Source organism: Xenopus laevis, chromosome 2S (assembly GCF_017654675.1).
Source record: "Xenopus laevis strain J_2021 chromosome 2S, Xenopus_laevis_v10.1, whole genome shotgun sequence".
NCBI lineage: Eukaryota > Metazoa > Chordata > Amphibia > Anura > Pipidae > Xenopus > Xenopus laevis.
Genome location: NC_054374.1, coordinates 168,613,489 through 168,625,908, shown reverse-complemented (window position 1 = coordinate 168,625,908; position 12,420 = coordinate 168,613,489). Strand labels below are relative to the sequence as shown.

Sequence of the window (12,420 nt, the reverse complement as noted above, 5' to 3'; positions counted from 1 at the left end):
ACAGTAGATAACAGATAAGTACTACTATAGTTTATATAAACAAGCTGCTGTGTAGCTATAGGGGCAGCCATTCAAGCACAGGATACACAGTAGATAACAGATAAGTACTACTATAGTTTATATAAACAAGCTGCTGTGTAGCCATGGGGGCAGCCATTCAAGCACAGGATACACAGTAGATAACAGATAAGTACTACTATAGTTTATATAAACAAGCTGCTGTGTAGCCATGGGGGCAGCCATTCAAGCACAGGATACACAGTAGATAACAGATAATTACTACTATAGTTTATATAAACAAGCTGCTGTGTAGCCATGGGGGAGCCATCAATCTGAAGAAGGCTAAATGGCTCAGGTTACATAGCAGATACAATGGTGTACTACAGAGTTTGTTTGTTATATGATATATAACCTGTGTCTGTACCAGTACAGGACAATACTACAGTATATTAAAATTGGTTTAATACACTTTAATTCATTTTTTGGTTGGTATAAAAACATCAACCAACAAGGAACCATTTTTGCTGTTTTTGTTAAATTCCAGAGATAACGGCGCTGCATAGAAAGCTCCATCTATTTTTCTATCCAGTGGTTGAGATATGGAAAATATTCTCAGATGTAGGGCACTCTAATATAAAGTAAATGCAATATTATTAACTTATGGGTGCAAATAAAGCCCAAAAGAAGCCCCCATATAAGTGGTTGAGATATGAACTAGCAATAGATTTAAATGTCGTATTGAATATTGATTATGATTGATTACATTTAATCTCACTGTGCAGTAGATACTGTAGATCACGTGGGGACACATTGTGTATAAACAAAGGTTCACCATATAAAGGCCAAGCTGACTCTGAATATTGATCTATTTGTGCCCCGTCTGGAGAGATCCAACTCATTGTGTGAATGAAGAAGCTCATGTTACAGTATAAACCTGTTGTGTCCACGACTCCTACTTCAGTCAGTTGGATTTATTCAGAATGTGAGGACAGACAGATTCTGCACTTTGTGCCCCAATGTAGTTCTATTTGGGTTGAGCCAACTGAGTACGGCAGATGATGATGCTACAAATGCCCAACCCATGTGACCCCCATATTCTTATAGCGACAAACCTGAATTTTCAGTTTCTTCAAAGAAAAAGACTTTCTTGATATCATTTAGGTCTTTCCAGGATTCTTTGCAGTTCGAGAGCCCAAAGATCTTCACCCCAATTATTCTGTCAGAGGAACAAACAGGTTAGAGAAGAGGTTTTCATCTATTTAGGGCCAAGCCTGGGGCGGATTGTGGGCTCACGTTTATATAAAGGGTCAGGATTTAAAGGACAAAGTAAAATGGCCTGAACTGTTTTCTTTCCCATTCAATAAAACCAGCCTGGCACTAATGGGAGGTCCATTGGTTGGATACAGTCCTCCATCGCATGTTTTGCTTCTGATCAGCCTACTTCTTATAACAAATTTGGGCAACTTTGCATTAAAGCATGAGACACCCCAAGCGGCACATTGATATGAAGCTGCTGTTTCTGTGCCTTGAGTTTCCCTCAAATAGCCACAATGGTGCAGTGCTCCCTCCAATGCATTAAAGCATCAATGACCTTCAACATCCCTAACCCTATATATCTTCATCTTCACCTGAGGCAGAAGGATCCCCCCAAAACATTGCGCATCCCCAGTATTGGACTGTGCTGGCAGGACAAAAACCTGGTGGGCTTCCAACTTCCCTCCCTGCCCCCAGCATGGCTGAATGAAAAAGAAGGTAGGTGCAGGGGGCTTGGGGGGATGTTGCGGCTGAGGGAGGAACTTTGAGTCTGAGTTGGGGGCCTCCCCAGTGAGTGGTGGTTGGCCCCAGACCCCCCAGTCCGACGCTGCGCATACCACACACTGTTTGCCCTGTATGGTTTCCAATAAAAGATTTAAGAGAAGAGATTTAATTCCCCCTGAAATGTTTTTGTGCCTCAATTCTATTTCTTGCAGATGGAAGGGAAATACCTACCCAGGCAAAGCCAAAAAGCTAAAACTGCACTTTTTCATAAAGGAGAATTGTTCATTAGGAGGCAGATCTGCGGTGGAGTCCACGTTGATACAGCGAGGGGCCCCGTCTACGTACGATTTCCAGCTGGGAGGAGAATATACAAGTTATGTGGGTATCAATGTTTTAGGGTTCATTTATATCTGCAAAAAGATTGTGCAAATTTGAGATCCAATCGTTACGTTTTTACCCACAATGCACTTTGTGTGTCATTGCGAGTGCAATATGGGCCACGATTCAGACGCAATTGAGCTATGATTCTTGAACGCTGCGTCCTGCACAACTGCATTCTATCTGTCATGATGGACACAACTGCATTCTATTTGTCATGATGGACACAACTGCATTGTATCTGTCATGATGGACACAACTGCATTGTATTTGTCATGATGGACACAACTGCACGTGTGCGGCCCTGTAAATTGGATGCAGTTCTGTTCATTTGCATCAGATCTGGTGGATGTCATGTGATTCCTGAGCCCAATTCTTTAGTCCACTGCATCTATAGCCAAAGACAGGGGCACAGGGCGGTGCATTAATAGACGCAGCACAGGAGACAGGAGGGACTGAAATGGAAGTGCTGGACACAAATATCTTTATTGCCATTGGATTTAGTAGCATCTCACAATCTCACGGTCTCTGCGGATGTAAATGAGCCCTTTCATCTGTCGTTAAAATGTAGAGCCAAAATCCTGCCGCCATTACTTCTTGCACTTTCTCATTCCTGTTCTGGAATTGACTGTAACTGTCACCTGGCACCAAACTGCCACCCGTCTCACAAGACTTGTGCAACAACAGCTATGGTTTATGTGAAAGCCACATTTACATTGATAAAACTGGGGTTAGACCTTTTATATCCCAATCTCTGCTCATTGGGCCCCAGACTGGTCTATAGAGTGTGGTAGAGTGACCAAAACAATGTGGGAAAATGTGTGTTTTACCTTTAAGTTCTCCTTAGTGGGAGAGGTAGGCACCAGGAAGGGTGTTCATAAAGAGAGAATAGGTTCTCTCATTAAAGGTTTTGGCAGCCAGATTCTGGAAGCTGGAGTATTCTGGAAAGAACAGGCAAGCCAGGTACTCCGATCCAGAAGTCCAGCTCATGGATTAGAGCTCAGCTTTCATAGGAAGACTGTCCTGTGGAAAGGTATTTAGTTCTAGTGAGGCTGTTAGGAAGGTCTATCAGAGCAGGACTCAGAGCAGGAAGGACACCTGTCTGTGTAAGGAACTCCCAGAGGGGCTGGGGGTGCCGTTTGCTACTGCAGGGTGCAGAGAGAGGAGACCAAGTGACAGAGGGTCTGTCTGTCTGAGGAAAGTCAGGAGGCTGAGCAATCCCCCAGGAGATTCGTGAGTACAGGGGTGACCCCTACTTATGTGTTTGCTTACTGGTAGTCCACAAGGGGCCCAGTTTAGTAAGGGAACTCTTCATGTGTAAAGGTAGCGCCCAGTGGGCAGGATTTATTTTTATTATTTGTTTTGTATCCTGAAATGGTCACCCCTGTGTGTAAATAAACTGTCTTAAAGAGAAGAGAAGTGTCTGTCGTGGATCCCACAGCTTACAAGAGTCACTAGCTGAAGAGAAGTCTCAGCTGAAACAGAGCAAACAATGTCTAATGTGACAGTAACTCAGCAATATTTAGGCTTATGTAAACAAATGTCAATGGTTTTTGGGGGTTTGTAGTGCTGCACCCCCATTAAGCTCCATTTGCATCTTATAAAGGGGCACGAATGTTAGTGCAGCTGTCACTCACCCGTATGTCTGTCTCTTCTTCTCCAGCTCTGACTGTCTCTGTTGTCTCACTATGGGGTTGACTCCAGCGCTTAGAATGAAACCTGCAACACCCACACAGGAGGGAAGAATTCAGAATTCCAGGTGACTCCCCATCTGATGGATATATCGGTTACACTAGTCCTGCAGTATTGCCCCGGGGGCCGGTGTGAAGGGGAGTGGGATCAATTCAGATATTATATTACTGGGGAGTCATTAGAGAACAGCTTAGTGATTCTCTAGGGGTCTCTATCACTAGGGATGAACCCCAACACTGATATGGGAATATATGGGGCTAAATTGCATCAGTGCAGTTACCAATAGCAACCAATGAGCAATTCCTTTAATCAGGGTACCCACCTGTAGTGCTGAATTAGATAATGTTGCTGAGTGGAGGATTGTACAGAACCCCAACATATGCAAAAATCAACAAAATCTTGGGGTTCATTCCCTTAATACATTCCTTCCTGCTTCCCCAAACTGCAATTTATTTGCTTATTCAGTGAAATTCAATCAGTTCATGGAACATGTTTGGATCTCGCAGGTCTTACCCTTCCCCTGGGGAATATCCACAGTCACAAAGCCTTCGATCCATTTGTAGTATGGGAACTGATAGAGTTCTCCTTTGGGGCAGGTCACCGTGATGTAGTTACAGAACCAGGTATCCGTTGGGAAGAACAAGTACTGTTCCTTAATGATCCGGACCAGCAGGATCTCTCCCAGGTCTTTCTCACTACTCACTGTGTACTCATCCACCTGGGAAACGGGTCAGTACAACTGAAATCATCCCAAACACAAACTCACATAAACAGCACAACTGAAACTTATCTACTTCTGGTGCCATAATGATGTGAAAGAACAGATCCAGTGATTTATTTTTTTTCTTTACATGGGGCTGAAAGTGTTGCACCCGTGTGGTTCTGCTGCTGTTCCAAAGATGGATCCAACATTCTGGTACAACATTCACAAAGCAATTTGCTGATTTGCAATGAGCGGTGGATGAAAAACCTTCAATAATCTTCACCAGACCAGGGACCCTTAGACAACATCTAGTCCTCAGGCTATTTGGAGATGCAGGCTGAAGACCCATCCCCAGGGCTAATAGAAATGAGAGGGTTTATAAGGTGCAACAGTGTTGGACTGACCCACCGGGATACCAGGAAAAGTCCCGGGGGCCCAGGTGTCAGTGGCCCCTCATGCTGATAAACATTTGGCCTATTTCATGGTCATTCCCTATTTCTATGAGAACTAAGAGGCTAAATAGATGGAATAATAGATTATAGTCTGTAAAGAAAAGAGACTAGGAGAATAGAGGTTGAGTTAGGAGAGAAAGAATAATAGTATTGAGAGTGAGCCCTGGTCTAAGATTAATTGGTGGACCCCTAGTCAAAGGTTTTTGGGTGGGCCCCTGGTGTTCCAGTCCGACTGAGGTGCAATAAGTGTACGGTGTGTAGAAGCTTTACAGACAAATGCACCAAAAATCCAATCAGGAGAAGGAGTAGAACATCAATAGTCTGAGTTAGAGGCACTATTTGGTCAATGTGGATGTAAGTACCATCAAAGTGAGTGCAGTTATCAAATGGCTATACAGTATTACACTATTTTGCTGTGCTTCTTTCTTTAAAGCATAAGTAAACCTTTAAAATAAGTGAATGTAAAACTGATGAGGGGGCTATTCTAAGCACTTTTGTAAGTTACATTCATTATTTATTTTCTTTTAATTCCAAGATATTAAGGGATACATGTGCTGTTAATATGAATATGAACCAGCGCCACCTGCTGGTCATTTTCCCACCAGTCTGACCAGCAAGTAGTCAAGGAAGTTGTCAGGAGAAAGAAAGAGGCTGATGTTCTTCTGCTTAGGAATAAAATTAGAAACCTTTCTCACATCTTTCCTAAGCAGAAGAACATCAGTCTCTTTCTTTCTCCTGACAACTTCCTTGACTACTTGCTGGTCAGACTGGTGGGAAACTGACCAGCAGGTGGCGCTGTTGTAACAAAATTCATTCATATTAACAGTACATGTATCTCTTAATATCTTGGAATGTGAAAAAAAACTAATGAATGTAAATTACAAAAGTGCTTATAATAAGTCCTCATCAATTTTACATTCAATAATTTTTAAGGTTAATGTATCCTTTAAGTTTTCCCCACGTCTCTATATTGGTTTGGAGTGTTTGGGTGAATACAGTTAGATACTGGCTGCTAATAGACTGTACAGCATTGACTGAGCCATATATTAAGCCTGGGTGTGAAACAGATAGAATGGACTCTATCAGAGGACATCTGTTGAGAGTCCAGTTATTTTTTGTTGTTTTTTTTAGAGTGGGAACTCTTAATTAACCTGCAAGCTCATTTGTTTAGTATTTGACTATTTAATAATAAGCGAGTGTGGAAAACACTGGTCATATCTGATACCAGGGAGACTTCGGGCTCTGATGCCAAGGGGGCTTTCATACCAGGGGATTCCAGACTCTGATACCAGGGAGACTCCAGGCTCTGATATGAGGGGGATTCAAGGCTCTGATACCTGTGCTGTTCCCCATGTTTTAATATGGGGTACAGCACAGCTGTTTAAGTACCCATAACTACTTCTGGCCTGTATGGATAAGACCCATAAAACAAGTGCCCTGCATATCCATCTTGCCTGGATACTAAGTGCACACAATACAGAGATGTTGAGACCTGGCTTCACAAGGTTCAGCTGTAACCAAGTACCCAAGAATCTACTGGAGTTTTGGGTAAATCTAAGCACAGGTTCTGCTTCATGTATCTGAATTCATTGAGGAGCTAAGGATGGGGATAATCCTGATACCGGGGAACCTGCTCTTCTGCAGACTGAGTTAGACTGAGGAGAGAGGTGCAAGTCTGAAAAAATTTAGGAAATTAGGTGCATTCACTCTCCCTGTGTGTGTGGGGAATTCCCATTCAGAATTTTTGCCTACAGATATTGCACTGGAATTGCACTTGATAATATTTCTTGTGATATTAGTGCCGTCTGATTTAATTAAATAAACAATATGATCTAATGATATGAACCCCATGGTCTTTCTTACACTTCCCACCCCTTCCTATAGGAAAATACTCACAGCTCCAGGTTTGGATTCATCTCCACAGTCATCCAGTTTGTATTTGGTGCTTTCTCCATTGGATCCAATGAGGTGAAGAGAGATGGAGTCCAGGGTCCCAGCACTGAGAAAATTGCCGGTTACCACTTGGATCTTATAGACAAACATTCTGGGATACAATAGACAGAAAGTGCTGCTCCAGCAAAGTGTCACCCGGGAATATTAATGGTTCTTATATACCTGGGGATGAGCCCACCCAAACATCCCTTAACCCTTTCCTAAAGAAGGACTTTAGCTTTACCAGAGCCCGACCAAGAGTATTATATGCCCCAATACACGGATACAGACCACAAGACAAGGGTGAAAAGAGACCTGCAGTTGGTCTCATGATTTTTTTTTTTTTACAGTGTGATCATCTTACGTATTCATGTCCTTAAATATTGATAATGGCAAATCCTGCAGTTGGCAAATAACTGTGACTGTAACTGTGTAACTGCCTGAAATCTCTGTCTGTGTCTCCCATGATGGACAAACTCTTACTCAAGTGTCTCTGCCGTGGATCTATCGATGATTAATAAGACCTTTGCCTGAGAGTTTTAGGCCCAACTTGGGTGGAAGTTCATGAGAAGAATATTGTGGAGCTGCTGCAATGCATTTCTAGTCCATAGAAGACATAGACAATTTTGGTTATTAAAGGACACATATTGTGTGAAAAACTAAAATGTGCCGGTGAATGACACTCTTTTAAATACAGAAGGAAAGTGCATTAAAAACTTTTATTGAAAATGTCTGCAAAAACCCCTCTGTTCCACTCAGGGCCACCATAAGAAATCACAGAGCCCCTTACAACAAATTTTTCGTGGCCCACCCCGGCCCCTAAGCCCCATCCCAGATCCAGCCCACCCCACACCACAGTTGAAAGACCACACAGACATCAGTGCTAAAAACAGTAAACCCCCCCCCACACACACACACAAGTTATTAAAAGACATTGATGGTCAGGGCCCCTTTATAAGTTTAAAAAAAGACTGTACACCAGGGCCCCCCATAAAAGTTTTTTAAAAATAATTGGTGGTCAGGGCCCCAATAAGTAAAAAAAAAAATGTTGACGTCAGGTTCCTCCATAAAAGTTTTTTTTACAACTTGAAAAGAAACATTAGGGCCCCAGAAAATATTTTTGTAAAAAACATTGGTGTCAGGGGCCAGTAGAGTATTAAAATAATACATTGGTGGCCAGGGGGTTTAATGAAATAAAAAAAAACTCATTAGTGTTCAGTAGAACTAAACTCATGGCTTCAAGACTTCAACTTCGGCTCCTTTCATGACTTTGGGTTTTTTCACGGCTTTAGGATTCAACTTTGGCTCTTCGGGACTTTGTCGGTTCTGGACTACGGCAGATGTGGCCTGGCTATCTGAAAGGTGCAGCACAGTCGGGCCCCCCTTTAGGCCCAGGCCCAGTACCATATTACCCCCTGTGCCCCCCTGATAAAGGCCCTGGTTCCACTTGCTGCTGCCTCCTTTCCCAGGCTGTACAGGATGGGAACCAATCAGCAACTAGACTGACCTGATAGGGAACTAAACCTGTCATTGTTTCTGTGATCTAGCCTGGCTAAACCCCTCCTACTGTGCTTCTGGCAGGGACCTTTAGGACACGCCCATCCCTAATAAAGGGGCCATTTTTAAAGATTTAGCCCAGAGTGAAACCTACACAATATGTTATTCATTATTGCCTCCAAGACTGGGGGGATTTCCCCTTATCCTATAGGAATCGTTTAAGAAAGACAATACTACAAGACATGCTGTTACTCACCTGGATACCCCTGGAACTGAAACCGGGGGAAATGGGGATGTAATGGAATTTAATGGTGACCAGTGTAATGTAAGGGGCTAATGGAAAAGAGTCTCAGGAAGAAAAGTTACAAATAGATTTTTCTTCTGTCCTTCTGGCTGGCACATTCTTGATGTTTGGAGATTGGAGTTTGATGGACACATCCATGATGGACACATCCATTGTGAGGTTTCATCAGTTGTCAGTTACGAGAAGAGCATCATCATCATCATCATCATTTATTTATATATCGCCAACAAGATACATCTCATTTAGTTCTATATTTATAGTACAAGTTGCCCAGGACTTTCCATTTCTGGCCGAGGGGGGCTGAGGATGGGTTGGGCCGGACAAATGGCTGAATATTGATTTGACATTTGCATTTCATTTTTACTAAAGCTTTTAAACATTCTTTTTTCCCAATGGTATTGTTTACAAATAGGGATGGGAAAATTTGACCTGTTTTGCTTCACTAAAAATTCACCCAAAATGCATTAAAGGCTATGGGCAACATTTTTTTTCCCAATGAAGTCTATGGGTGTCATTTCTGCCGTAAAACTCATCGAAAAACTTTTTCTTATCCCTATTTACAAACACAATTATTATTTCAGTGCCAAATAATGTACATTTTCATTCTTGCACAATAGAAACCAAGGTGGTTAAATTCATAAACTTTACTTAACACTTTGCCTGTCACTCCCCCTTCTAACATTCATAGCCCCTCACTCCTCTGCCCCTCACTCCTCTCTTTCTCAATCCTCTGCCCCTCACTCCTCTCCTGCTCACTCCTCTCCCCCTCACTCCTTTCCTTCTCACTCCTCTGCCCTCACTCCTCTCCCCCTCACTCCTTTCCTCCTCACTCCTCACCCCCTCACTCCTTTCCTCCTCACTCCTTTGGCCCTCACTCCTCTCCTCCTCACTCCTCACCCCTCACTCCTTTCCTTCTCACTCCTCTGCCGTCACTCCTCTCCCCCTCACTCCTCTACCCCTCACTCCTCTCTTTCTCAATCCTCTGCCCCTCACTCCTCACCCCCTGACTCCTTTCCTCCTTACTCCTCTGCCCCTCACTCCTCTCTTTCTCAATCCTCTGCCCCCTCACTCCTCTCCTCCTCACTCCTCACCCCTCACTCCTTTCCTTCTCACTCCTCTGCCCTCACTCCTCTCCCCCTCACTCCTTTCCTTCTCACTCCTCTGCCCCTCACTCCTCTTCTCCTCACTCCTCTCCCCCTCATTCCTTTCCTTCTCACTCCTCTGCCCTCACTCCTCTCCCCCTCACTCCTTTCCTCCTCACTCCTCACCCCCTCACTCCTTTCCTCCTCACTCCTCTGCCCCTCACTCCTCTCTTTCTCAATCCTCTGCCCCTCACTCCTCACCCCCTCACTCCTCTCCCCCTCACTCCTCTACCCCTCACTCCTCTCTTTCTCAATCCTCTGCCCCTCACTCCTCTCTTTCTCAATCCTCTGCCCCTCACTTCTCACCCCCTCACTCCTTTCCTCCTCACTCCTCTGCCCCTCACTCCTCTCTTTCTCAATCCTCTGCCCCTCACTCCTCACCCCCTCACTCCTTTCCTCCTCACTCCTCTGCCCCTCACTCCTCTCCTCCTCACTCCTCACCCCTCACTCCTTTCCTTATCACTCCTCTGCCCTCACTCCTCTCCCCCTCACTCCTCTACCCCTCACTCCTCTCTTTCTCAATCCTCTGCCCCTCACTCCTCACCCCCTCACTCCTCTCCCCCTCACTCCTTTCCTCCTCACTCCTCACCCCCTCACTCCTTTCCTCCTCACTCCTCTGCCCCTCACTCCTCTCCTCCTCACTCCTCACCCCACACTCCTTTCCTTCTCACTCCTCTGCCCTCACTCCTCTCCCCCTCACTCCTCTACCCTCACTCCTCTCTTTCTCAATCCTCTGCCCCTCACTCCTCACCCCCTCACTCCTCTCCCCCTCACTCCTTTCCTCCTCACTCCTCACCCCCTCACTCCTTTCCTCCTCACTCCTCTGCCCCTCACTCCTCTCCTCCTCACTGCTCACCCCTCACTCCTTTCCTTCTCACTCCTCTGCCCTCACTCCTCTCCCCCTCACTCCTCTACCCCTCACTCCTCTCTTTCTCAATCCTCTGCCCCTCACTCCTCACCCCCTCACTCCTTTCCTCCTCACTCCTCTGCCCCTCACTCCTCTCTTTCTCAATCCTCTGCCCCTCACTCCTCTCCTCCTCACTCCTAACCCCCTCACTCCTCTCCTCCTCACTCCTCTCCTCCTCTCTCCTCTGCCCCTCACTCCTCAGCCCCTAGCTGCTCTGCTTTATACTCCTCTGCCCCCTCACTCCTTTCCTCCTCACTCCTCTGCTCTCAATAATCTCCTCCTCACTCCTCTCCCTTCACTACATTTTCCCCTTGTCTCTGTCAAGACCGCCGGGAGCGCGAGGAGTTGCGTCCGCTCCCGGCGACGAAGAATCCAAAATGGCGGCGCCCAGGCAACCCACGTGGGTTCCGACGCCGGCGCCGTGACGTCAGCGCGGCGCGACGGTCGCGGGCGCGCTGACGCTGGCGCAAGGGCGCCAAATTCAAACATAAAAGGACGCCTGAGGCGCCAAGATGGCGCCCGAAAATAGGATTCTGTTCCCTGAGTGATTCCTGGGTTCCCTTGCTGTTTTCCCTGCTTATATCTGCCTGATTCCGTGTTGTGACCCCTTGCCTGGACCTGGACTTCGCTGATTCTCTGCCTGCCATTGACCCCCTGCCTGGCCTTGGACTTTGTTTGTATTCCGCCTGTCTTTTGACCTGTGCCTGGACTTTGATTATTCTCTTGCCTTACCCCTGGATACCACGACCCTGATCCCTCCTGAGGGGCTTCCTCCTAGATCCGGACTACTCCCCAGAGGGGGCTCCCGGCTCCCTGACATTATTTTCGGGCCATGGATCCTTCTGAGGAAGCCACACCTCATGTCGGACGAGCGCTCCGCGGACTGGCATCCCGCATGGAGGACTACGAAAACCAGCAGGTTCGCATTGGGCAAGCACTCGATGTCCTGCTAGCTCAAGTGCCTTCTGCGCCCTCCACTGCTCCACCTACTGGAGATCCCCCCATGGCGGCAACCCCCACGAACACAAGCTACCCGACAGGTGAGCCTCGCATTCCACCTCCCCCTCGTTTCAGTGGGGACCCACAAGCCTGCAGGGGATTTGCCACGCAATGCCAAATTCAATTTGAGTTCCAACCCACACAGTTTCCAAGTGAGCGTTCCAAGGTGGGGTATGTGATGTCTCGATTGGAAGGCAAGCCACTGGAGTGGGCAACGTCTCTTTGGGAGAAGAATTCCCCGCTGACTTTTGATGTTAAAGACTTTCTCCAAGCTTTTCGTATAGTCTTTGATGCTCCAGGTCGGGTTACGAACGCCCCCGCCCGTCTCTTGCAGCTCCGGCAGGGAAGCCGCAGTGTCAATGAGTATGCTATAGACTTCCGAACACTGATGGCGGAGACTTCCTGGTGTGATGACGCTTACAAGGCTGTATACTACCAAGGCCTATCCATCCGCATCAAAGATGATCTCGTCTCCAGAGAGACTCCTGACACCCTGGAAGGGCTGATCGCTCTATCCATTAAGGTGGACACTCGTCTCAGAGAGCACCAGGTGGAGAGAGAGCGCAGCAGACGATTTTCTCCCATGTTGGCCCCTCGCTTTCAAAGGCCGATTCTGCAAACACCCGCTGTTCCTGTGACTCATGTGTCGATGTCTC

At 46.2% G+C, this 12,420-nt stretch overlaps 1 protein-coding gene across 1 annotated transcript; it reads right to left on the bottom strand.

The window, feature by feature from the left end:
• Window positions 1–249: 249 nt before the first annotated feature.
• Window positions 250–7,180, bottom strand: LOC121400735 (arachidonate 12-lipoxygenase, 12R-type-like). Its single transcript, XM_041584689.1, has 6 exons — window positions 6,880–7,180; window positions 4,342–4,546; window positions 3,774–3,855; window positions 1,990–2,112; window positions 1,113–1,216; window positions 250–628 (listed from the first exon to the last, which is right to left on the bottom strand). Exons 1-6 carry the CDS (start codon window positions 7,024–7,026, stop codon window positions 582–584), a joined length of 708 nt encoding a protein of 235 aa, XP_041440623.1. The 5' UTR covers window positions 7,027–7,180; the 3' UTR covers window positions 250–581.
• Between the last annotated feature and the right edge of the window lie 5,240 nt (window positions 7,181–12,420).